This window comes from Hypomesus nipponensis, chromosome 8 (assembly GCF_054491055.1).
Source record: "Hypomesus nipponensis isolate SF chromosome 8, ASM5449105v1, whole genome shotgun sequence".
Lineage (NCBI taxonomy): Eukaryota > Metazoa > Chordata > Actinopteri > Osmeriformes > Osmeridae > Hypomesus > Hypomesus nipponensis.
In genome coordinates, this window is record NC_140368.1 from 9,040,993 (window position 1) to 9,067,239 (window position 26,247).

Genomic DNA, 26,247 nt, shown 5'->3' on the forward strand with positions numbered 1-26,247 from the left:
CCTCAAACAACAACAATAGCTGCTTCAAGGTCAACCAGGAAATGTCAAATCAATCCGTTTTACCTTTAATCATGGTGACATGTTGTTTTCAAATAGTAGTTTCCAGTGAAAAAAAAGCAAGTAAAAGCAGACTCAGGTGAAAGTTTAATTTGCAATAGGGCAATGTATGTGAAGGGCTCTATGTTAAAATGGGAGTATGGGGTGTTGTTTTTACATCTAATCCATTAAACCTGTCCTTTTTTTTAAAAGTAAATCAGCATAATTTACTGTCTGTGGTATGTCACAACAAATTTCCCTGAATACAAAATGGGTAGGGATTGGCAGAAAATAATAAGGAACAGGATTCTGGAAGAAGGATTATCTTCAAGGAAATTCCTTACACTTTGCTAATGGTGAAGAGACTTTAAGGGGCACTTCTTCTCATTTAGACACAGTATGAAGACTGAACATCAGACCATTGGTCACTGCAAATGAGTTAGATGTTACCTAACAAATGGCTCATTGGTGATTTATGTTCTACCTCACTTATTGTTGAAACTCGTACATGTCAAAAACGTTGTTATTAAACCAATACATATTGTTATTATTAGTAGTAGTAGTAGAATTAATATTTTTACAGATTAATCAATATTATCCATAACAGTCCATTTATTTATATGTAAATCATACTGTTTTATTTATGTATTCAACACGAAGTAGGCTGTACCCTGCATTAACTTACATATATTGGCCTAAGCAACCTGAAGGACAGTCAGGAATAATAATCAATACTCTCCAGCCAAACAAAATGGATGGCACATTAGACCTACAAAAAAGACAGCAATATTTAATTTTACTGAAGGACTTTTATAGACATTGCATTTGTATCAGAGAGATTAGGTCTATTCCGTCCCTGCAGTCTTCAAAAACCATATGCAATTAGGTCTTGGAGGACCCTGATCTTCCCGCTAATGATATCTAGTAATAGAGTCTATCGTGCAAGGTCTTTTTTACCGAGAGAAATGCTCTCAGGGATGGCTTGCTCAACAAATTAAATTGATGAAATGATTATGAGCCTCAAATGTGTTTAAAAGCAGTCATATACGTTTCATGGCAGAAGCCATTTGTGCCAATTTAATTGAATGTATTTATTGCAATAAAAGAGACAGTGCAGGTCCCCTTAAATTGTCTTTTCATAATGAACACATTTACAGAAGGTAATTAATATATAAACTATCTCGATTTGTCACTTTGATTTGTATTTTAGTTAATTGTGAAAGTAATTACGGCGCAAATTAACAGCTTTCAGGAAAGACTGGGGTTTTAGGGGCCGTTTCCATCTCAGGGTCCCTTATTAATTTTCTCCCCTCTTGATGTGATGAAAAGGGGCCATAAATCTTGGTGATTGGTTAAGGCCAATACTAAATGGCTTCATATTTCACTGGTGCTTTAATAGAAGTATTCATGTGGCCCCTTAATGAAATTAAACCATGCAGAGGGGACAAAGCACAGATCGTGTGGCATGCGTGACCAGAGGCATAAGATATAGGCTAAGTGACGTAAGAATATTGCGTTTTGATAAAACAGGATTTAGCTCAGATTGTCTGTCAAAATATCCAATTTAATCAATGTCCTAATTAACAAAAAAAAACAAAATTAATGACGAAGACCTTACATTTAGCTAAAGACATGAAATATCAAACTTCGCTGCAGGTTTAGCTGCAGGTTAAGTTCTTTGGAGCACGTGCCTCCCATTACGTTCTCATGCCACACATCAATCTCTAGCTGAGCTATCATAATCGGTCATGATATCATCAAGGTTCCCAATTAAATGGTGATCCTTTACTTGGGACTACTCGTGACTTGTTGATTTCCCCCGAGCAAATAAACGTCGGAGCCTGTCCCATGAGAGCGGTTAGCTGATGAATTGACAAAAACTAATCAGCTTTATTGGGAGACAGGTTAAGGGCAACAGGGTGTCAATAATTCTCGTTTTGACCTCTTCCTCCATTAACTTTAAGTGGCTTATTAGACCGAAGGACAGCCAACCCCAGGGTTCCACAAAACATATATGGGCTACGTATAAGTAACACACCTCTCTCTCCATCCCATTTAATTTATGTATATTATGTGAACTGTGTCACAATAATACCAATTAGTTGTTCAACTTTTGATCAAAACAGACAACATAGCCTTTTTTTCATTAAAAATAACACCTCACTACAAAATGTTGCAGAAGCATGTGCTCTAGGCTCGACGCAAACGTTGGAATATGTAATGATCTGTCTCAAAACGAAATTGTGTGGAGACAGGCCTATAGAACATGCAGCTCTAAACTAGCTACATAAAATTGCATTAATGCTTTCATCTTATTTAATTGTTATTTCTCTGGTTTAATATGTTCATCACTGCTTACAATAATAATATCATTTAAAAAAACTGTTTTTAGGCTATGCGACCTATGTCAGTATAATGTTGCCCATTCATTATAGAAATATATATTTTTAGGGGACATTATGATTAGATTGAATTTGGAATGACAATGTTTCATGGGAGATATTTCTAAAGCCTACATTTTCAATAAATTAGTTTGTGGAAAAAGTCAAATAACATTGGTGTTATTGACAGAATGGCCTCATCACCGATTTCATGTTATGTTTAGCATGTTTTGAAATTGTCTGAAAAAAAATTACGATTAGTCTTTCAACCTTTTTGCATTGAAATTATACTGCCTTGTTTAGGCTACATAGGCAACACATCATGCCGTCTACCTTTAGCAAAATGTTTATTTAATTTCACAAAACTTGTTTCCTTTTGCAAAAGACTGCATTCTGGTGTTTTCATGAATGACATGCACAGCTATGCAACCTTATGCACATATAGCTCATTTTACTAGTGCGTGGCAAAAGGCGGCTCTTAGTTCAATTTCCCAGCTGGCTTCGAAGACGCATGGAGAGGTCATGAGTTATTCATTTGTGACATAATTTTTGTACGGAGGGAACTATAAACCCAAAGGATTAATTTTGTATTCGATGATCTCCCACAGGGTCTTTTGAAAGTAACAAACCATGCTTTTATGTGATAAATTGTGCAACATTAGTTCATTGCAAATGCAACTTTTGTGCCATGTGCGTGCCTGCGACTTTTGCATTTTTAGTTTGCGCTGTTTCAAGCAAGCCATTTGTAGCTATATGCAACATAAGCTATAAAAACAAAACATGTCAGATATTAAGAGAAGTTTGTTTTATTAAGCATATAGGTTCAACCTAGTTTCATTCAACCATTAAACAAATTGAACTAGTCTTAAAAGCAGGCCGGTCCCTTTGACCTTTTATGGTTCATATTTGCCAAAAGTTCTTTACAACATATTTTATTTGAGGCTATTGTTCCAATGAAACGTTTGATTTTATTATTAATACGTTTATTTAACTGCTACACATTTCTGTTTGACTGTCATGCATAATGTACCTTTATTTATTTTTTGACGTGTGACTGTACCAGCTCAACAAAATGTTTTCTAAAACAGGACCGTATTATTATCGACTGAACAGCGGACGGGTCATTTCTAGGGTAGTATTGCGCCAACGAAACGCGCTATAAACACGACCTGCACTTACCAATGGGACAACCCTCTGCCAAACGGGTGGGACCAATCGCCTATCGAATAGGAATTAAGTGTCACACTGACTTTCACCACTCACACTTCTACCTAGATCATAACTTTGAGGGGTGGAACAGTATCACTTCGACATCGTCTGTACGCGGCTGATAAACGCTTGAAAACGACGAGGACATATAGGGCCAAATGGAGAAATCTAAAAACTTTCGCATTGACGCGCTTCTAGCTGTTGATCCACCTAAAGTACAAACATCTCCTCTTGCTCTTGTGACTTCTTTATCGTCTTCTTCCATATCCTCGTCCGGAAGTGTACCAGCTTCCGAACTAAACGCCAGTACCGACTCTTTACGCACAGAGACGCCGTCTCCACCGAGGATTTCCTCTTGTGGCTTTATCCCTAAACCGGGCTTCTTAAACAGTCCACATAGCATGGTTGGATTACATCCTCAGAGCAGCGCGGGGATCTCCCCACAGGCTCTCTATGGCCACCCCATGTACACCTACTCGGCGGCTGCCCTTGGTCAGCACCCTGCCTTGTCCTACTCCTACCCACATGGATCCCATCACCATCACCCTGATTCCCTCAAACTTACGGCGGGGACGTTTCAGCTGGACCACTGGTTGCGGGTTTCCACTGCAGGCATGATGCTTCCGAAAATGCCCGACTTTAATTGTGAGTAAATAATCTTAGGCTTGTTTGAAGGGCAACAATTACGTTTGGGTTGAGATTTTGTCTTTTTTCGTGCACCGATGATTTTGGTGCATAATGTATTGTTCCGACTTTCAGCCATTTGGTATAGACAAAAAATGTTTCAGACTAGCCAAAGATAAGAAGTAGAGCGATAGTTTTTCTGAGGGGAACTAAAATGAACAGATAATGGACAGTGGGAAACTGACGGAAGAGTGTGAAACCCACAGCCGACACACTATTTGCTCACCAGATACTGCCTTTTTGTTTCTGTTCGTTTTAACAGATTCGTTCAAAATGAGGTGGCAAATAGCTTAGCCCGTTACATTTATTCAAAAATACGTTGTAGGGGTTTCGTTGATGGCAATTAAACTCAACAAGCATAGTGTTGGGATGTCATGTCTTCAAATCTCATTCATTGACGAAAATCGTTGTACCTCCAATAAAACGCTTGTAGCCTAACTGTTCTGAATGTAATTTTAAATGTAGACAACATGAGATAGTTTGGCTATCTCCGCCAAATCAAGTGTATGTTGATATTTGGCATGTTTTACAGGCTATTTCAGTACAGTCAGCCTTATATAATCTTTCCATAGTAGACAAAACTTCTGTTTCAGCCAACATTTTTTCTGATTTGTTTTTCAGCTCAGGCGCAGTCCAACTTACTTGGAAAGTGTAGAAGACCAAGAACTGCATTCACAAGCCAGCAGCTGTTAGAACTGGAGCACCAATTCAAATTGAATAAGTATCTGTCGCGACCGAAGCGCTTTGAGGTGGCAACGTCCTTGATGTTGACAGAGACACAGGTAAGAATGCTTAAATCCAGCCTATATTTAGACTATTTTATTAGCAAACAAATGATCCTCATATGCCACTAGTGTAACCCACAATAGGTCAGCGTCACTGGATGCCCATTAAGTAAGACAGAAGGCTACGCATTTGCTGTATATGTGTTTTTACCTGCTATTTCCTTAGAACGTGTTTTTATTTTCAGGTGAAAATTTGGTTCCAGAACAGACGGATGAAATGGAAGCGGAGTAAGAAGGCCAAAGAGCAAGCGGCGCAAGAAGCCGAGAAACAGAAAAGCACGAAAAATGGTCAGGAGAAATCTGACGGACTAGAACAAACGGATTATCATAAAACAGAATCTGTCAAAGGTGGTAGAATACGAGACTTTAGGGACAGCGATGACGACGAAGGTGACAACTTCTACAACTCGTCAGATTGTTCGTCAGAAGACGAACGAAACCACACCAGTGATATAAGTCCTCAACCTTGAGACGGCTCAAAGACATTGGGCACCTGCCATTATTGCAGCTCCTTTAAAAAGTGACTGGGAAGTTTCACAAATCTGCAGCTGCATGTAAAGATAAGACATCAAGCACGGCAATCATCTACCTGGAATAATGAGCATAAAGTGTAAAAAAAATACTGACTGGGCGATGCCTGACCAATATTCAGGGATTTGAGCCATGTGCTAACTGTGCAGATTGCAGAATGAATGGCCCAAACAAGCAATACAAGGAGCAGATTTAGGTTTAGTGTTATTGAATACCCCGCTGTCTGTAACATTGCATGTAATATGTGCAAATTCTATGTTTCACCCATTCGGCTCAGGATAGGCCTACACTCCAATATTGTGTTGTCCACTGTGGGATTGAAAAAAATATTTTCCATTCATATGATGGCCAATAGAAAATGTCGACCCTGCAGACTAATATTTGGTATTTTGGTATTGCCACTGCATTAAAATATTTGTTTATTTGCTGTTTGGTGTAACTGTAATTGTGTCAAACCATTTAAGTGCAGAAAATGTTACGTGTTTATTTTTGTATATTTATAAAAAGGGTAATAACAATGCATGCTAAATTATTGTTTAGCGTCAATGTCCGTGCACACTATTAAATAAATTCGTTTTATATTAAATGCAATTGTGTTTTGCGGTCGTGAATTAAATGAATTGTTGCCTATTCTACATGCCTCTTCCATTCATAGGGCTACCATACAATGCTGATTTAGTGTGGTTATTTATTTATAGTGTGTTATAAGATGTGAGTGACTTGAATGCATTGAAGACCTTGTTGTCCCCACCCGTCTGACAGGTCGGGCCATGGGAATTGTTGTTAATAGCTCTGTCGAATCTGTGCAAACGTGCAGCGAGGGCAAACACAAGTCCGACTCAGACACTGGAAACATTTCACACCAGACTAGCAGTGGGCTCGCATTAATAAACTTCTAGATCAGGTCGTTAATCACTGCGCCTGTCTTAGATAGGGCCTACAAACATTATTTTCACCGGACTGAAAACATCCGATTTCAATGTGACTCTTTGTTGAATGGACACCTTCTTTAATTAAATAGGTACAATTCTTAAATAACCAGATTTTTAATAGGTTAAAAAAAATCATTTTTTTCCACACCTGCTTGAATCAGTCATATTTGTTGCAGTTTAGGCCATTAGATATTCTAGTCAGACTACCTGGTCAAAAATAAATGTATAGGCCTATTAACAACTTCAAAGCCATTCTGAAAATTGTTTTAAAATGCCGTCGTAACAAAACCCTATTATAACACAGAAAAATTGAAATTCAAAGTAGTCTGTTCTCCTACTGCACAACATATCATGTTGTTTCTGATCGAATAACAAGTTACTCAACAGTGAGGACACAAAGAGACGAACCTGCTTTTTCAGCTAAACAAAATAAAAATCCCAGTGAGAGAACTCATTCACGATAAATCCTGGGATCCAATACTTCTTGCACAATCAGTTGAAAGGTCATTTATACCTATGCAATCAGTTGAAATGCCACACATTTGTAGTATACCATTACAGGGTCATTGTTTGTTCATCACACACCTACCTGGGTTAGTAATGTGTTGCACCTGCTTACAATAGCATGTGTATTGTGCCACAATCTTCTTCTTAGATTTTGCAGCCTTTTCTCAGAAATTCAACACAAACAAAATGAAAATACTTAATAAAGATTGAATGGGATGATGGGGTGGTGTAGAAAACCAGTGAAATGGTGGTCAAATAAATTACCCCATTGAATAGCATTTCCTGGGTATTTTATAGTATGTTTATGTGTCATGTTTATTTTAGCTACACAGACAGGCTCTGAGGATCATTGCCGTTTTGGATTCTTAGCAGTAGAGTAAAGTCATCTGTCTTGTTATGGCTGCAGAATGTTGGGACTTAGGCTCCCATAATGTGAAAATGATAATCTGGATAAGGAGGCATACATGTGTATGTAGGGTCGGTGGGGGGGGTTAGGGGGACCAAACTTACATCCCTGTGATACATTTCCTAATCCATGAGCAAAACGATGGATGGAAGAGGGCAGTTTCCTTCCAATGACCTCAGTGACCGTGTCTTGCCCTCCGGCCACACCATCCTTCAGTATGGTCTTCAGCAGGCCATGCTAATAGCTAATAGCGCTAATTATTAGTAGCAGGCATCAAATGTAACAGAGTGACTCTGCTATGTAGTGCATGTGGTTGGACAAGGGTGCCACCGGGCCAGGGAACCACAAGAATAGCCTGGAAACCAAACACTGGAGCGCTCACTCTGTTGTGCCAACACTGTGAAGGGATAGAAGGATATTGATGATGTGCTGGCCTAATCTGTTGGTTGACACTAAAAAGAAACATTACCATTAGTCCAGATAGGTTAGTAGGTATAGCATTTCAAGAGGGACTGGTAATGTTTTTAGTCACTTAACGGAAAAGGGGATATAGATTTAGTAAGGTTTGAAAAGCATTCACTGTTTATTGTGAGAATGTGCATTACTAAAACTGCTTATGTTGCCAGATACTGCCCCCTAAAGGACTGTGTGTCCAATGTATGTGTCATAAAATGTGCAGCTGCTATTGCCTGCGACTTTAGGTGAATATCATCAATATTTGTTTTCATCAAAAAATGAACAACTGACTCTTAAAAGGATGGTGGAAGTTTATAAATGCCATTTCCAAAATCATATATACATTTGTTTTTAAAGGTATTAATAGAATTCTACTACCATTGGCAAATGATAAAACAGAGTTCAACTCAACTTTCAGATGAACATGCATTAACCTGCATACATAGCAATTAATGTACTAATCGATTGCAGTACAGAATTATTTATTCTAAAATCTGACAGACACCATCTATCATGGTATTAGTGGATAAGAATACAACCATCCAGTGTCAATGTTATCTTATTCATTCCACACCTTTTGAAACGTATTCATGTCTTCAAGCCCTCTAGTTCTTTGTAGTTTCCTTCTTACAGGCCTCATTTGTTCCCGTGGAGCTCCCTGTGTGTGTGTTTTACAGTTTAAGTTTGGCCTCTTTGGCCTCCATGGCCTTGGTGGCGACCTGGGCTCTCTCGGACAGCAGCGCTGCTTGTTCAGCTGGGCTCTGTGACGGGGCGTTCTTCAGGAGGAAGTGGCTGATGAAAAGCTTCAAGCCCTCCCTCAGCATTCCAAGCTTGGGAATTCCCGAAATCCTGGTGGACGGAAAACAATGAGAGACATTGATAACCAGACTTTTGCCTGGTGGTCCTCCCTCTGAGGTGAGGTGTTTTTTTTACAAGTTTTATTTTCACAAAGGAGTGAGATAGTCTTTTCTACTGGACTAAAACATTGTTTGGCCAGAATAATTCTTCATTTCATATGCTTAGCTAGACGTATTGATGCGTGACACTCACCGTCCAAATATGCTCTCGAGAACTTCCGGCTCGGTTTCTTTGAGGAGTTTAGTCAGCACCTGACGCAAGAAGCGGACCTTTGGTTTGTCCAGTTCCCCAAATTCTATCACCTTTAAGGTAGGAACAAGATGGCCAGTTGGTAGAGCCTGGTACATACGATGCTAATGTAAGGGGTTCCATTTTGCCTTGTGCCACCCATCGTGAAAATGTATGCGATAAATGAGTAAGTCACTTTAAATACAAACCTTGTACATGTCCAATATTACAATTATCATCATCATTCCTATAATAGGGTGGGCTATGGTTATAAATTCACTACATTCAGTCAGTGAAGTGCACCTTGAGTATGGAGAGGGAGAGGCACTTCTTCTGCAGGAAGTGTGTGACCAGCTGAACCAGGTTGCTGAATGTGCTGCTGGGTAGGCTGTCGAGGTCTTTGAACTTGTCCCAGAGGCTGAACTGGAAGGTCATCTGGGGGGAGAAAGTTTAAAGAAGATCAGAGAAGACACTCTAATTAGCAAACAATAGACACTTTATTATAATTTGACTGATGTATCCAAAAGACCAGTTAATTATATATTTTCTAAACTATTCCCCCCCAAAATCACAAGGGACAATGACATAGTTCTTCTTAAATTTTGAATTGATATATAAATAAATGTTTTTTGGCTTTGTTTTTAGAACAAGTGACCTTCAACAAATCAGAATCATCACAGTCCAATTAGCTTGTGAAAAACCAATGTCCCCTTGGGCTGTGGTCAAGGCTCTTAGATGGACAATGGTTATCAGTGTCAGATAGCAGGCCTGTGACCTACTGCGAAGTTGAGAAGGAGGAAATGAGATGTCACCTGCCACCATTGTTTGGTTTCACGGCTTAGGACAAACACTATCTGAGGAGAGGTGTTAGTCTCCTCCTGGTTCCCACACTGTTGAGGTGAATGATGGGTCATAGCCAGGTGACATAGAGTGAAGATTATACAAATCAAGTAGTTTGTTCTTTTTTTTTTTGTATATGTATGTATAATATTATTCCCCATAATAAACCTTTTCAAAATATATATTTTTTATGAATATGATTTAATTATCATTAACTAAGGCAATGGTAACTGGATTCTTGTATAATGGATTGGTATAATAAATCAATTTTATAATAGTATTATAGATTAACAATATTATATAATTTATATTATTATAAATACCATAATTTAAAATGTTGATGGATTTGGAATTGACCCAACTGCACCTCAACTCTTGACACAAGACTCTTAGATCACAGCAGTTGAGCTGGCCTGAATTCACACTGTATTTGTGGTGCCTACCTGGAACCGTCTGTCGTGTGTGCAGAACTTCTCCCCCAGCACAACGTAGAAGGCATTGAAGGTCTTCTCCTGCAGACAGCAGTCCATCAGCACGTGGACTATCTCTCTCTCCTGCTGACCCTTCAGACCCATCCTGCATACAGAGAACAACACAATAACACCACAACATTTATTTAAAATCAATGAACGGCCATATTATACTTCATAAAACAGACATATATACAACTGAAAGTGAGCTACAGATAAGCTAGTAAAGCAGAGTGTGCTAAACAAAAGGTTGAAAAGGGATTTGATTGCTTGACAGGGATTGGAGAAAATACTTGTCTATAACATAGGATTACGGCACACACCTCAACAGTTTCTCAAAGGCATCCATGTAGTCCTCACTGGTCATGACCACACAGAAGATGTTCCTCCTAATATCTGTGTTCATTCTCTGTTTGCGGGCTTGATCCAAAACCTTGGCGCTGAACTGGGGAGGCAAGACCAGAACCCCTAAAAGGTTATTCTATGTCCATCACAAGAGCAGAAACATATTCCACACAAGCTTAGGCCAAGTAAGGCCAATTCAGACATCCTCAAATATACGGATGTAGAGAAAGCATGCAGTAGATTCAAATTATTGTCAAATATATTTCAAGTAGGGTTTCATGTATTGTACCTTTCCCTCTGCACTGGGCTGTTTGGGGTCCTGGCTGTCCCGGGCCCCTATCATGGGGGCTCCAGTCCAGCACGAGCCCACAATCCACCAGCGGCCAACCTGGTCTGCTGCCAGGAGGTTCTCCAGAGAGACCCTCAGCTTCACGTCAGTACCCCCCACGCTCTGGTGGATCTGGGTGGGAAAGGTTCACCAGGAATGATTAGTCAACAGGAAATGGTCTAAACATTGAGAACTTTTGATAGGTGAACCCCCACCGGTCATGAAGAGGATCTACTTTGGGTGATTTTTGAATCAATTAATTTGCTGAGACGTAGAGATACGCTGCAAGTTTGATGCACGTTTAAAATTTCTCGATCTTTAGTTGCAAGAACTGTAGGTGACATTCCAGCACCCCCTGGTGGAAGATCTACAAGCTACAGTATGAGGACCCAAGCCAAGTCACTGGAAGAAAAAGGTCTTTCTATTCAAATATAACCACTACATGGCACCAGCAAGACTCAACTCATTTATGGGCAGCTTGGAGGACATTCACATACCAGAGTCTTCTGCAGCTTCCTTAGTCTCTCTACAGGCTCTGGGTCATAGCCTGGAATCTTCCGCATGTTGTTGTTCTTCAGAGCCAGCATGGTCTCCAACATGAAACGCACCTGAGGAGAAAGTCACGAGACAGCTGGACAAGTAAATCAAGGATTTCTTTCAACTAATTGTGAAGAGTTTTGACCTAGATATGGGATAACAACAACAACAACAACAAAATTGACATGGTGTGAATGATCGTGGCGAAGAGAGAACGGTACCCCACCCTGGTTTGATCCTGGAACTTTGTCCCCACGTCACTGGCCTTGCGTTGAACCTCGGTGATGAGCTCCTTGAGAGCCGTGGCGTCATCCTTGCGCAGGGAAAAGCCCACGTTCCTCAGCACAAACAGCATCAGCTCAATGTCCTTCTCTGTGAAGGACTCCCCCAGCAGCTTGAGGATGTCGAAGATGAGCATGGCGTGGACCACCTGGAAGTTGTAGAGGTGTGCCACGATGGCAACCAGGTTGGCAGACTCCTTGCCCTCGCTTGGGGTCTTGTACATTTCGTCAAACTTCCTCACTACCGTTTCCAGAAAATGAGCCCCAATCTGGAAAACAGTCATAGCAAATATCATTGGTCATCTCATTCATTGTTAAATACAGTATACTAGTACTATCTAATTAGCAAAAACACAGTAGAGAGTCCTTTGTGTTGATAATCAATTATATGTATCTGTGTGTGGTCATTTACACAAGGTAAAGTCAACATGGAACAGAGCTAGATTAACATCCAAGTCAAGCATGCAGAGGTGTGAAATGTCACTTTCTCATGAATCAAAGAGGCTATTAGCTTACAAAGGACTTTGGTGGGAAAACACACATATCACATAGGCCTAAAACAAATACGCCCTAATCAAATCAGGGGCTAATGAGGATTCCCAGGTTAATGGTTACACACACACACACATACAGACACACCTGTTGATACAAAGCCCCTTTTCTCCGGTCTGTACTCTTATCAAAGGAGCAGACAGTAAGTGGGGTGAACGACAGGTCACCACGAAAGCATGAGCTTGCACACATCTGTTCCAAACAAACCTGTACGAGTCCCGTCTGTGACCTACTCTCAAGGGAATCTCTTTTAGGCCGTTTGGGGGTCACGTGCTGACGAGGCCTACCTCCAGTCCCACGGTGTGATGCAGAACACTGACGAGCAGGACATGCTCCATGATGAGCCGGTCGGGGAGCAGGGCTGGGCTCGCGCAGGCTGCCAGAAGCACCTCCGTCAAGGTGTCGTTCATGTCCTTCCTGCTGGAGCTCATGTACAGCGCCTCCAGCTGGCTGCAAATGGATGCCATGTTGGCTTCACTGAGCCTGGCAGCCACGGAGAGGAAGTCCGGTTAATGACGGAATCATTCGAGCTACGAATACGTCAAGCGGAAAAGATTTGAAATGGGATTTTGAGATACCTTGTCATATGATATAAAGCCAATACCTGTTCACCAGTCCTTTAACATTCCTCTTCAGTCTTTGAAGTTCAATTTTACGCTTTTCATCTCCAGAGTCTCTCAGGTGAGGTGGCACATATTTCCCTACCAGAGAGGCAGTCTACAAATTTCAGGGGGAAAAAAGGGTTGTGATAGTGTGAATACTTTGTTTTAGAGTAGGACTAGACAATGTCATCCATTATAGCCTGCAAACATAATTCTCCATGTCAACTTACATTTTCGTCTTTTGGTCCTGGTGCTTTTACTTCACTGCCTGATTCCCCTTCCTCCTCTCTTTCCTCCTCAGCATCTGAGCCAGAATTATCGTGCACTCCATCATCCTCCATTTTATCATCCTCTTCTTCTTCCTCTTCCTCCTCTAATCCATCTTCTTGTTCATCCTCAGCCTCCTCATCAATGATATCAAGGTCCTCGTCACTTTCTTGTTCACTGTTTTCACTGTCAGAATCACCTCCCTGGTCTTCTTCCTCACCAGACATTTCAGAGTCGCTGCCATTCAGCTTCTCAAAGTTGTCTTTGGCCTTGTCCATGTCATCATCGCTGTCATACATCCCAGTTGCTGACGACCCTGCATCCAGCACACCCAGGATATAATCAAGACCATCAGCTGTGAACGACTGGGGCAGACTCTTTTTGTTTTTCCTCTTGTTGAAGCCAAGAAATCTTTCTAACTTTTTAATTTCTCTATCCTCAACTACATTTGCTTCCAAAAGAGCCTTTTTTCTAGATTCTTGTAGTTTGTTCTTCTTTTTTCCTTTCTTGGAGGCTGGGTTACGCTGGGGTTTCGTTTTAGCAGGGTCTTGCTTCTTTACTGTATCTACAGCCTGAGGCTTGGGTTTCTGAGCCGGAGATTCTTTTGTTGCTTTCTCTGTTACCTTCTTCTTTAGCTGTGGTTTGTTACATGGGTTTGTGATGTCTCCATTGTCCAATTTCAGGTGCTTGTAGCCTTCATAGTGATTTTTAATCTTCGTCTTTTTCAACTTTCGCTTTTCTTTACGCAGTTCTTTTCGACTTTTCTTCTTCACAAACCTCAACCCACGAGAATCTTCAGTGTCATCACATCCGCCACTTTTACTTTGTACAAATTCGTCGACTAATTCCATGTACTTCAGTAATTTACCTGGGTCTTTCTTTCCCCTTTTCTTCAATTTCCCTTTAGGTTTCATATTTGAAAAACAAATATGCAATGACAATATATGATCTATCTGTTTTTAACAAGTTATTGGTTACGTGACTGGTTGACTAAATGCTTCTCTTGGTGTCTAAGATGTCTCGGTATTTGAAACCTAAACTAGCAAAATAACATTTAAATAAAAATACAGAATATTTAGATATAACCTATAGTTACATTAGGTAGTTTGTCTAGATTGTTATCAGGATGAGCTCCTGCACACATGCATATCCATGTGGGCTGCCATTACTCGTTTGTTGTTGATAAATGACCCCGGAATATATAAGATGTTCTTCCGGGGCAGCAATGTCGCATGATGATGATGTGTTTTGTTTTGGGGCGTGTCGTTAGAGGGGGAAAGACCTGTCAGTACTGAGCTTTTTGAGCGGTCACGGTAGCTGACAAAGCTGTAGATTGGCAATAGTTTTTGCATTTGCAATATGAAGAATGGAAGAAGACGATGTTAGTATCAGAGAACAGAATTTTCACAGCCAAGTTAGAGAATACATCGTAAGTCAATTCATGTATTTGCTTGCAGCTGCTTGTGTGGCCTCAAAAAGTGAAATCGGACGGCTTTCTCACAGGTGAATCGTTAAATTAGCTAGTCCGTAGCTAGCTAGCTTTTTAGCAATACTTAGATTAGCATTATCAGAATGTAGCTCAAGATATGTAGCTAGCTAGATAATATGCAAAATTGCTATTTTACATAAATTAAGCAGTCTGCATGCATTTGCATTATTTATGTTGCCGATCCATTCGCTTGTTGGTTTATAAATTCGTAAACGTATAGCTACTAACTTAGCACCACTATAGTTCAGTTACATCGTCAATAGTGTAGTGGAACACCAGGACAAGCTATCAAATTGATCTCAATTAGATAGTCCGGCACAGGTATCACATCGCTCATTCTTCCTATCCTGAAACACGATCCCATTGCTTTATGAATCAAATCAGCATCCGTATCGTTATATTAACTTGATTACTTTTTGCACTGGCATCATATCTTATGGTCTGCGTTTTTTTACATGGTCAATTAATTTACATTGTAAATGAGTTTCACATGTTTTTAAGTGTTAATTCTAAGTTCTAAACAAAAATGACCCCATCCTCTATATTGTACTCAGCTTTGACCATCCTCTTTCAGTGTACATGCCAACTTAGTTTCACGTTATGAGGGTAAACATTCTACTTTGGTGTTTGTTGGAGTTAAGGCAGAGGGTTTCAAGTTCACTAGATTAAACATGTGCTATTGTTTCTGTGAACAAGTCGTACGTTATGCAATATGTTCTGTAAAATGAGTGAAGAATCTCTCGTGAAGGACATTCATTAATACTGTCACCCTGCAATGTGACAGTTCAGATATCATCAAGGTGTCAAATGCTTGCAGGGGTGCCGGCCCTGCACTCACTTAAAACGAGTCTGCCCTCTGCTAAGTCTGGCCATGGAGACTCTTTTCATACAAACTACACAGGGTTGACTAGGTGTTGGTAACCCAACACCAGCAATCCAAAGCCTTGTACTCTTTCATTTAAGTAAAGGTTGGTCGTAGCACTGCATAACTGCCTAGTTAGCTAGGCATGTCACTTATCAATCTTCTCTTACGTAAACCTGAGTGTGGTAACACCCAAAACACGGCCCTTCAAAGCTGCTTCAGGCGTAAGATAAAACAGAAGAGAAGCGGCAGATATGCAATTGACGGTTGTGAATTTGAAAGTGTTAAGCCAAGCTCTGCTGCAGACGATCTGCTGTACTCTTATCTGGTGTCTCTTTAAGGGCCAGTGCTAGTTGTTCACTCCAACAACTCTAGACCTGTCCCAACCTGTGGACTTGAGAAGTTGCTGATCTACTTTGTGTTTAGAGACATCTCAAATATGGTCTAGCCAAGTCCAGTATTATATCCGTAGGCTATGCTTTTTGCATTGAAAGCTGAGGTCCAAATGTTTTTAATGATTGAGTCTTTAAAAGTAGTCCTAACACGAGACATTCACTCACTCCTATGTTAGCTGTTCAGGCCTTTCTTGTGTATTCCTATTATTTATGCAAAGTCAAGAGTTCTGTATTTGTCACCTTTTGATCAAAAAAAAAAAGAATGAGAAGAATGATCTAACCTTTCTGCCGTGGTGTAAGCACAGGCCCTATTCCTGTCAGTGGGAAGGCATCCTGCCAGTTGAGGGTCTGGCTGAGTCATCACAGTGTTGTGTAATGTGAAGAAGGTGTTGAGATCTGCTGAAACACTGACCAGTCAGGGAACATTAGACCTGTGTGTGTGTGTTCGTGTGTGGGGGGGGGGGAGGTAAGATATTTCTGTCAAAGCTGGACTGCGTGAGCTGTGAGCCAGCAGTGTTTGCTGTCACAGAAAGTTGGCATGCATGTAAGCTTGATGATGTTTTAGTGGAGGAAATGTGTTCCATTTTGAGAAACGATACATCGAAGACAGTACTTTCTCAAGCCTTCAAAGCAAGACAAGGTGTAATTGAAAACAGACAGACTGACATTTCAACAAATTATTCCTCCCTGTGTAAGCTATGCAGTTAGCTAGCTGAGCCTGACAGTCTATAATGAGGGCAAGAGGTGTGTGTAACCTGATCAAGGTTACATGCATGGCGGTGGTACCATTAATCCACCATGTCAGTCCAATGGAAGAAAAAAAACGAAATGTACAGCCAAGGTTACATGACTCATGTCCTGACTGTATATTGCACTGTTAGGGCATTGGGAATATAGACATCACAATATTAGGTTACACGGTTTGCATTACTTAAGCTAAAGGGTTGATTTCAAGCCCATTTGCTGTGGTATGGTATGAATCTTGCAGCAATGCTGTGTAACCTGCGTTGATCGTCTCATTGTTAATATATAAACCTGTTTATCTTTTCAGATTTGTTTCCTAATATTTGCAGTGCTCTACATAGTGTCATACTGCATCATAACCAGGTACAAAAGGAAAACAGGTACGTTTGTGTTTCAAACCTCACTGGCCTACTTTACTGAAAACTCAAAAGAATTGCAATAAAGGAAAAGTCTACTTTCTGCACGCCTTGTTTTGTCACAGCAAACATTAGGGCAGGTCTTTCATGTTTGCGTACACTAGCATGGACTGTGTGTAACTAGTTTAACAGACCAGCGAGTGATGCGCCACACCCTACCTGCACTACCTAGGAGTTATTATTATATTTTTTTTTACTGTAAACAAGTTGGGGGCTGATTCAGGAAGGATACCGGTACTCCGAGGGGCACTGCGCCAATTGGCAATAGCAATACCACATGAAGCACATGTTGATCCTCACCAACGTCAACAGGGACGTCTATTTAAGACCAGGAACTCTCATGGTCTGACGTTGCTGCTATGTAAGTGCGTAACATCTGCGCATACGTTCCTTTGTCCCCCCACCACTCCTGGTCATATCCTGGGTTCTGTCTTTGCTGGTGTGTCAGGGGAATAATGGATATCTGAGCTCTGCTGCTGATTTTGAGACGGAAGTCTCAGTCGGGTTCTCGGGCAGAGAAGCAGAACCATACCAAGATGATGTGTCTGTGTACAGTGAAATCACGTCAAATACGACCTCAGTCTCCTTCCTGAACCTTATACTATTGGCCAAATATCATGTGACAGTGTGCTATCACTGGTAAGACTTTCATGTAGCCTAAATTTGTGAAAGGATGTGTGAACTACAAAATACGTGATTTATAGTTTCATAACTGTCCTAGCTTGGATGTAACTGTCAATTCTGCTCTATTTGATTTCCTGTGACAATAAATACAACACAAATGTTTTATTTTCTTCAGATGACCAGGAGGACGAAGATGCTGTCGTCAACAGGATATCGTAAGAGATGTCAATTAGCTTGATTTATAAACACTTATTCTAATGCGTGTGCGGTAAATGTTCCTATTTCCTATAGCTCAGCACAGGGCATTGTAACCTTTGTTACCTTTTTCTCTAGTTTTTGTACCTATTAAATAATTTGTCCTTTTTGACCCCAGCCAAATTAAGTAATAGGTTCCATTTCAAATTAATTTGTTTCTTTAGTGAAATGATGAATGTTTTAAAAATTCAGTAATAACTAAAGAATAGAACAGATGGTGTACTCCTTTGTACCCAATCTGGCAACCTCCATCATCTGAATCACCTGGCAACCTCCAGATGCATAGGCTGTAGGACTGTTGCTCTGGGTGGGGGTGGGCAGGGGGTGGAGTGGCTTGAAGTGATTGACATTTAGCTCATCGGCAGTGAAATAATCCATCTGCCACCCCCAGCACTAGCATTTAAGTGGCCTGTGACGCAAGATAACTTAATTCCTTCTTGTGGATTCTGCTTATTATTTGTATTCTTTCATGCCAAACAAAGAATCTGTTAATGTGATTTAAGGACTAATCCTACATTAATCCCCAGATGACAGTTATGCCCGACCATTAATAACAGGGTGTAATTAAAACAATTGCTTTTCCAGTAGTTGCTCCATTGTAACCCAGTTCGTTTGATTGCACTGATAACCAAATCTTCACATTATATGTGTAGTTGTTTAACAAAACTGTGAGTTCACCTAAAAGCAGTGCTTTTACCCTAACATTGCCTTTTCTGTTTGTTTGTTTGTCTCTCTCTCTCTCTTTCTCTCTGTTTGTCTGTCTGTCTGTCTGTGTGTGCCTACTTTGGTGTTGGTCTCCCCATGTCTGTGTTGTGTCTGTCTTATGGCCTGTGTGTGTGTGTGTGCGCGTGTGCACCTGCGTCCGGCTCCTGCCGCAGACTCTACCTGTGCACGTTCACCCTGGCCGTGTCGGGGGGGGCGGTCTTCCTCCTGCCTTTCTCTATCATTAGTAACGAGATCCTGCTGTCCTTCCCCAAAAACTACTACATTCAGTGGCTCAATGGCTCGCTCATTCATGGTCAGTATGTCACATAATTTGTCCTTAAAGTAGAACTTTTCTTTTCGTTTCTTGCACCTTGATTAGATACGAGTAGCCTTGTATGTTGCATCTGAAAGCACATATCTCTCACGAGCACACCAATGTGATGTACTGTAGATATAGTGCCAGAATAGAATATCTGCTCATTCAGCCACAAAGGGGCGCCAGAGTCCATAGGTTCCTGCTCGTGGCTGGAAAAACAGACTGGCATGAACTCTGTTGATAATCCATATTAATGGAGCTCATCCTCTAATCAAACACATCCATTTGAACATCTAGGCAGGATTTGAAAAGTTCCTCTGATGATGAAAGAGCTTCTTATTGATCGATGATTGACGGTTCGGTTGCAGGCCTGTGGAACCTGGTGTCTCTATCTTCCAATCTCTGCCTCTTCGTCCTGATGCCCTTCGCTTACTTCTTCCTGGAGTCGGAAGGGTTTGCTGGCTCCAAAAAGGTACAGTGGACATAACTCCTCACATGCTATCTTGTTACATGTTCACCGTTAAACGCTGTAGCTCAGTGCAGATGAAAATGGCCAGCGGACTCACTCTTATACATTTATAGTGTGTTTGTGACCTCCCACAGGTGTGCATTTGGTGAGCTGCAAAGCTCTGTCTGTCTGTCTCTGTCTGTCCTTTGTGTCCCGACACTGTCTTTGTGCGTGAGGGTGGGGTGGGTGGGCTTGCATGCACTGCCTGCGTGTCTTCCTGTGTGTGTGTGTGGGTCTGTCCACGCAGGCAGGCAGGCTGCGTACGTACTCGTCGGCTCCTCTTCCGTGCGTGTGAGAGGTTGTCCTCCTCCATCCAGCAGCAGGTGCCCGCTCCCCTGGCCTCTGTCTGCCTCGGCCACCGCAGGGCTGTCTCGTTAACCCCGCGAGAGGTCTGGTCTACGGCCAGCGCCACATCCTGACAAGCCTGGCCAATAAGGCGCAGACGCCCGCCAACGCTTCAACGCCGCTGCATCGTCCATCAGTGATTTAGGGGCCTGATCTCCGCCCCCTCCGTCACCCCCCCCCCGCACACACACACACCCCTCCCCGGGCCTCCCTCTAAAATAAAACTTCAAAAGGACAGGCTAATAATCGAGTTGTAAGGCTCAGCGCACTTCCTTGTTTAATTGATGACCCCAAAAAGAGGGGCCAGGGCCCGTGTTCCAGGGGAGTCCATAAACGTGGAGCAACACGACGGCACAATAGAGCAGGGGGGGCGAGAGAGTGAGAGGGAGAGAAAGGGGAGGTGAGGGGGGCGTGAGATTTACTTTTAATACGCCTCTATCCTGTGTCACAGTTTGAAGCCTCTCTCTGGTTTATGTCCCTCCTGGCAAACGGACATAAAAATTTGTCTGTACTGTAGTTTACGGCCTGATTTTTACATCCATCCCCGCTTCCCCGGCCCTTGCTAATTTGTTTCGGTTGGATTTCTTTTAATAAAGGGCAGGCCCCGATCGGTAGGAAGTGGAACACAGGGCCTCTGTCACTGTTTTATGCTTTGGTACTCTTCTGGTTTGGAAAGGGGCTGTTTCTTGCTACTGATCATCCATAAATTTTGCTCAAAGGAAGTACTGTTTAATGTTAGCTACACATTCAGGTATATTATCTGTGTGTGTGTGTGTGTGTGTGTGTGTGAGAGAGAGAAAGGGTGAGGGCCGTGGTCTAGTTCGACAGAAAAAAGCCCCCCTTAAGCCCCCACACTCAACAGAGGGGCTGACAGCAAGACGAATGCGAGCGCTCGACGTAGGAAGTTTTTATAATGTGATATGAGCCCCTCTGTCCAATAAGAGCATTTGGAGTGCAATCTCATGGGGTTTTATGTGGTCGTGGCCATGTTATGGCACCGCAAGTTCCTTTGACCGCGGAAATGAAGAGCTTGATGAATTTAACGGATAACCGTGAGAGTCAGGTTTTTCATGTGGCTTGCTTTACTGTTTTGACGAGGTAGTAAAGGACTCGGCCAGAATCAAGATTGAAATGTCGTTGTTGTTTTCAGGGGGACGGAGGGATGTTAGCAGTTCAGCTCCTCAGAAGCTTCCGGGTTCCTGTGTGATTAATAGTGTAACAAATTGTCCAAATTGCGGATGGATAGGAGTGACTTACGACCCAAACGTTGGGTGTTATGATCTAGCTTTATTTGCTGGCATAAAATGTCTCCCAACACTAACTCTTCCCATTAATAGAACCTGTCTCCCTCTCTCTCTCTCCGTCATTGCTGAGACGACAAATAGCTAAATGAATGCGAAAACACTTTTTAAATTCATTGCCGAAGAAATGGCTGAGTTTTTAAATGTCATCTTATAGTTCAGGCTCTCTGGCTCCTGGTCTTGCTCCAAAAACACATTTGTACTGCATCATGGGTGCCAGCCATTTGGTGCTGCTACCGAACTCTAAGCATCCTGACCGTTAGGAAATAGCATTTCATGACATCAAAAAGACTTTGGGGGTTTGGTAATTTCGTACTCAGGGAAATCATAGACCCTTCCTGATCTGGTTGAGACTGGCCTTGTTCATGTGGGCCATCCGCTTCCTCACTCCAGCATGGTGCTCCCAGAGGGCCCCACTAACTGGATTCAACCAAAGCAATAGGAACTTAGGAATAGAAAGATTGGGCAGCATTCTTTTGTTTAGTTTTTCCAAGGGGTTCTGATGCAGCAAGTGAAATCAAGTCCTGTAGGAATCCTGTATTACCATAATGCCTCTTGACAGAACCAATCTTGAAACTGTATGACAGAAATAGGCCCCTCCCAACAAGGGGTTCAGTTTTGTTGGGGAGGTGTGTGTATGTGTGTGTGTGTGTAATCAGCATCCTCCAGGACTTCACCAGCCCACCATACTGAAATGATCCGATCGTCCGATCTCCCTTTTTTTGTCTAACAGAAAGGAGACTGACCCCAAAGGCTGACCCACCAACGGGCCGGCAGTTTTCATCCGCTAGTTAAAGAAACCACTCATCAATCTACCCTTCCCAAGCCCTGAACCTCCACCGCCACAGAGCACTGTGTGTTTATTGTAGGGGGAAGGGGGGGGCTGGGGGGGGTCAAAGCTGAGTAAACCGTGCGGTGTTACTAAGATACTCTCTTTGTCGGGGAGCCCTACAATAGGGGCCTGGATATTTATTTCAAATCTTCCCCCCAGCGCATGCAGACATTTTTCCCAGGCCTTCTTGCAGGCAGTCCCTGGCCGCAGAATATAAAGTGGTGTTTACATACCTTCCTTTAAGGTCACAATGTCCCCTCCTAAAGCCGGGGCCCGTTGCAATGTTCGTTGCCATGGCTACATATTAGTTTTAAAGGAGAATCTTTTCGTCTATTGTGTATTTTTATTACGCGCGCATCTCGTGATTATTTTTTGTTTTATGGATCTTTGAAACATAAGTAAATTTCGTTTTGGGGGGGGAAAAGTATTAGAGGTTTTTTGTTTGTTTATAAAAAAAATATTTGTACTGTTTTTGTGTTTTTTCACCTTGGTGGTGCTTTTGTCAATACATTCTCTCAATATCTGAATGAAGTGATGGAATTACATGAAAAAGAAAACTGTGTAAAAATACAAATACATTTATTGACTTGGCTTAAACTGTGATATGCTGTGTGCAGGAGCCAGAACTCAGTACACAGACTACTCTTGAGGTTGCACGTCACCTTTGCTTTGACAGAACCCAGGTGACTGTCATTTATTCTTTGAGGACTTATCAGCCTGACACCTACCCATAATTATAACAAGCTGTCGTCACTGGAGTTGGAATACAGCTTTGGCAAACATCAAAAAGTACTGAAGCGACTTCCTCCTTCAGGGCTAATCTACTGAACATGCTAGCCCGAAAGCACTCCGCCTAATTTCAAAGGCTTCCCATGTAAACCCAAAGAAAGGCCAACATTGGGGAAGTAAGATTATTTTTTACGGCATTGGTGTCTCCCCCCCATACAACAAGTCTGTCCCCTTTGTGTGTGTGCAAAGGTTTTTTTCCTCTGCCCATACGACGTGAGGCGAATCGTTTCCCATACGCCCGTGTCATTGAAGTCTTATTAAAGGGAGTCTTTAGAAGTTTATTCTGCAGCTTTTAACAGGGGAGGGGGGTGTCTCGCTCACTCCGGCGACTCCTTCTCTGCTTTCTGTCTCTAACACGGTCGGTGTGGCCGGTGAGCCGGCGGGCCAGAGGGCCAGAGGGCGGTGGGAGGGGGTGGAGGGGTGGGCTTCAGGAGGGCTGGAGACCCTAATAAGCTTTCTGGGCATCTGGTGTATCCTTAGCCAGAAGGAAAGGGACTGGATGGGAGTGTAAGGGACCACCCCTCTATTACTTACACACACACACAGCCCTGTCAGATTGTAGGAAGGATGAGCCGTGGGCTGATCTCTGCCACCGCCTGCTGACCTGTAGCAGATTTATGGTGGTCGCTAGGAAAGCTGCTCTCTGTTTCTGTCTCTTCCCATTTCTGTTTCTCAAATGCCCCTGTTCCCCCCTCCCCTCTCCCACGTTATCTCATTCTCTCTCTCTTTCTGTTGCTCTCTTGGTTGCTCTCCCATCCCTGTCAAAGGCAGTATTCTTAGTTGACCCCCCCCCCTTTCTCCCTTCAAACTCTCTCCTGTACTGTGCTCTGTCCTTCCTCTCTCTCAGTGTCTCCGGCACTCATCGCTCTCCCTCTTTTTGTACCCCACCCTCCCACATCTCCTCTCCTGTTAGCAGAATATCATTCAGAGCAGCTTTCTGTCTGAAGTGAGAACATCTCGGAGGACAGCCTGCTGAGGGGGGATGCAGACAGCTCTGCTGTGTGCTTTCTTGCCTGGGTTGTGAGGGGAGGAGAGGGCAGATTGACTAAGCTAATGATGTGGTGACATTGGGTGCTGGGGTGACGATGGGCGTTTTGTGTGTGTGTGTCCAGTTCTGTTGTAGTGTTAGTAGCATGTGCGTTTTAGCTGCTGTGTCATGTATTTGTGTACATTTGGAGGCCGCTTTGTGCCGCTGTGTGTGCGGCCTGTTCCTGTGGCCTCCGTGTCTCAAAACGACACATTTCTTGGAAGCGCGGGCTGCTGCTCTGATGCAGCCGCAGCATGCTAGCTCCTCGGCGTGGGGATCGGGGTTGGGGGGGGGGGTGCTGAATATTTCAGAGCTGCTATATATAGGGCCGCACACATTTAGAATAGAGAGAATAGACACTTCCAGAGGGGCGCTCTGGATACCACAGCTTGGGTTCAGATCCACTCTCTCTGCCCTCCGTTCCTCTCTCTCTCCTTGCCCTGTCTGTCTGTCTCTGTCTGTCTGTCTCTCTCTCTCTCTCCTTTTCTGCATTGAGGATGGCTTGATCTGTCTATTTATTCACCCCCAAATTATCTGACTGGCTAAAGATTGATACATTATTGAAGAACTATAGAAATAGCTTCCTTCAAGGAAATACACCTTCAGCATGGTGACGGCCACCACTTAAGGTGGGCTGGGTGGACGCGATACCAGGGCGCTCTCCTCAGCTATGCCTCCTTAAGAGAGAGTCTGGGAGGCAGCTCTCGTCCCAGAAAGCCTCCCTCTCACCCCCTCGCTCACCTCCAGGGAGCAAGATGGGCTAAGATGATGACTGCGAATGCATTTCACCTCCAATCCCCCTCTCTTCGTCCCAGCGCTGTCTCTGTCTCTCTCAGTCTCTGTCTAGCATACACACACACACTCTCTCTCTTCTCTCCCTGGATCCTTTTCTCGCTGTGACCCTCTCTCCGGCACTGATCCCTGATTCTGTTCTGATGTGATATGCTAGACTGCAGTATCATCAGTGTGTGTGTGTGTGTGTGTGTGTGTGCTGGCTTTTGTAATTGCTGTGAAGACCAGAAGTTCTCAAGTATAGAAAGATAAGGAAATGTAACTTGTGAAGACACAAGTCCTCAAGTGCTACTTTGAGGGAGGGTTAGGGTTATTTGCCAGGGTTAAGGTTCAGGTTAGAGGATTTTGAATGGGACTGACTTGTGAATTCAGTAATAGCCATACAAGCTTGTGTGTGGTAAAGGGTTAACAGCATGTGGCAGTGTTTCACATCAGACCCATGCCTTATTGCAGATATTTGGCAAGATGGTACAGCCTATTTGTCGAGATGCCAGTGTGAGGTATGTGAAGTTAAAGTGCTGGCACAGCGCCTGCAGTACTCTGGATGGCCACACAGAGGCACTCCATACCCTAACAGCCACTCTGGTGTGCTAGAAAATTCTACCCTCAGGCTCCTCTTAATGCTAAAAGGCTGAGAGAGAGAAAAGGAGAGAAAGTGACAGACTGATAAGGATAGAGAGGGTGGGGGAAAAGAGGGAGAGATAATGGGGAAGGAGAGAGGAAGAGCAAGGGGGAGCGAGAGAGATAGACAATGGGAGCGCAAAGAGGTGGGGAACAATTGTCTTCCAACCTAATCTCTGAAGGGAGGTAGCAGAAGAGAGCAGGCTCAAGAGACCTCCGCTTCACAAGGACCGCACAAACTCGGAGGATGACGACAAATACCGACCACCACAGCATTCACAGGGCCCAGCGATTCGACAGACGCAGTCCACATCAAAGAGAGCCGTGAGCCAACACTGCCCAGCGTCCACCCCCAACCCCCCCCCCCCCACCACCAGCCACTCTGTTATAGCCCGCGCATCAGCAGCTACTTAGCAACAAATTGATCACATGCACCCCAACCCCCCCTACCCCCTACACGCACCCCCACTAACCTGCCAGCCCTCGTCACCCCCTACCCACTGTGTGAAGTGTGTGTGAAGGCTATGATCTCTGGATCCCAGTGCTAGACAGGGGCTGGGGGGGGGGGGGTGCAGAGGGGTGGTGGGGTGAGTGGGGGGGGGGGGGGCTGTGTGAACAGGTAGGGGAGGCTTTATTAAGCACTCAGCGGTTTGTGACCCGGAAAACCCAAATTACCCTGCGAGGCCCTTCTGCTCAGGGGACGGGACGCGGCCGGCGTTAAGAGGGTGAAGTAATCGGACCCAGATGCCTGGTCTGCTCTTGATCGCAGACAGTAGCTGCCTGGAGAGCCCTCATGCACACACACACACACACAGACACTTCTGTTGGGATTAAGGCTACTTTACAGACCTCAAAGTATACTTCTCAAATGCTCCTCAACAAGGATCACCTGGGGTTGTTTAAGTATGACAGCTGCCTCGGAGTGAGTGGAGCCGACGTTGTTTAATATGAGGAGGCTCGATTAGAGAGGCGGTTTTATGGAGAACTTAGC

The 26,247-nt window shown here is 43.1% G+C and overlaps 3 protein-coding genes across 4 annotated transcripts in view; 2 read left to right on the forward strand and 1 right to left on the reverse strand.

Annotated features, from left to right (window-relative positions):
* Positions 1-3,784: 3,784 nt before the first annotated feature.
* Positions 3,785-5,808, forward strand: mnx1 (motor neuron and pancreas homeobox 1). The gene is made up of 3 exons (XM_084703399.1): positions 3,785-4,271; positions 4,932-5,092; positions 5,281-5,808. The coding sequence occupies exons 1-3, from the start codon at positions 3,785-3,787 to the stop codon at positions 5,563-5,565; spliced, it is 933 nt and encodes a 310-aa protein (XP_084559525.1). The 3' UTR covers positions 5,566-5,808.
* A 2,412-nt stretch (positions 5,809-8,220) lies between these two features.
* nom1 (nucleolar protein with MIF4G domain 1) lies at positions 8,221-14,285 on the reverse strand. The gene is made up of 11 exons (XM_084702611.1): positions 13,199-14,285; positions 12,971-13,083; positions 12,654-12,849; positions 11,760-12,083; positions 11,494-11,604; positions 10,958-11,128; positions 10,647-10,768; positions 10,297-10,429; positions 9,317-9,448; positions 8,978-9,087; positions 8,221-8,776 (listed from the first exon to the last, which is right to left on the reverse strand). Exons 1-11 carry the CDS (start codon positions 14,147-14,149, stop codon positions 8,599-8,601), a joined length of 2,541 nt encoding a protein of 846 aa, XP_084558737.1. The 5' UTR covers positions 14,150-14,285; the 3' UTR covers positions 8,221-8,598.
* A 227-nt stretch (positions 14,286-14,512) lies between these two features.
* lmbr1 (limb development membrane protein 1) overlaps positions 14,513-26,247 on the forward strand; it is a 32,022-nt gene continuing 20,287 nt past the window's right edge. For both annotated transcript variants that reach the window (XM_084702612.1, XM_084702613.1), the window contains exons 1-5: positions 14,513-14,664; positions 17,033-17,105; positions 17,941-17,980; positions 18,899-19,038; positions 19,410-19,513. In XM_084702612.1, coding sequence (XP_084558738.1) covers positions 14,602-14,664; positions 17,033-17,105; positions 17,941-17,980; positions 18,899-19,038; positions 19,410-19,513 — 420 coding nt within the window. In that variant the 5' untranslated portion in view covers positions 14,513-14,601. The remainder of the gene's footprint in view (positions 14,665-17,032; positions 17,106-17,940; positions 17,981-18,898; positions 19,039-19,409; positions 19,514-26,247) is intronic.

Excerpts from the sequence above, each read along its gene's own strand:
- mnx1 (XM_084703399.1), top strand. The coding sequence starts at position 3,785 with ATGGAGAAATCTAAAAACTTTCGCATTGACGCGCTTCTAGCTGTTGAT. Across the intron at positions 4,272-4,931 it reads GAAAATGCCCGACTTTAATT|CTCAGGCGCAGTCCAACTTA; the intron begins GTGAGTAAATAA and ends TTTGTTTTTCAG. Across the intron at positions 5,093-5,280 it reads TGATGTTGACAGAGACACAG|GTGAAAATTTGGTTCCAGAA; the intron begins GTAAGAATGCTT and ends TTTTATTTTCAG.
- nom1 (XM_084702611.1), bottom strand. The coding sequence starts at position 14,149 with ATGAAACCTAAAGGGAAATTGAAGAAAAGGGGAAAGAAAGACCCAGGT. Across the intron at positions 13,084-13,198 it reads CAGGACCAAAAGACGAAAAT|ACTGCCTCTCTGGTAGGGAA; the intron begins GTAAGTTGACAT and ends TGAAATTTGTAG. Across the intron at positions 11,129-11,493 it reads GGAAGCTGCAGAAGACTCTG|ATCCACCAGAGCGTGGGGGG; the intron begins GTATGTGAATGT and ends TTTCCCACCCAG.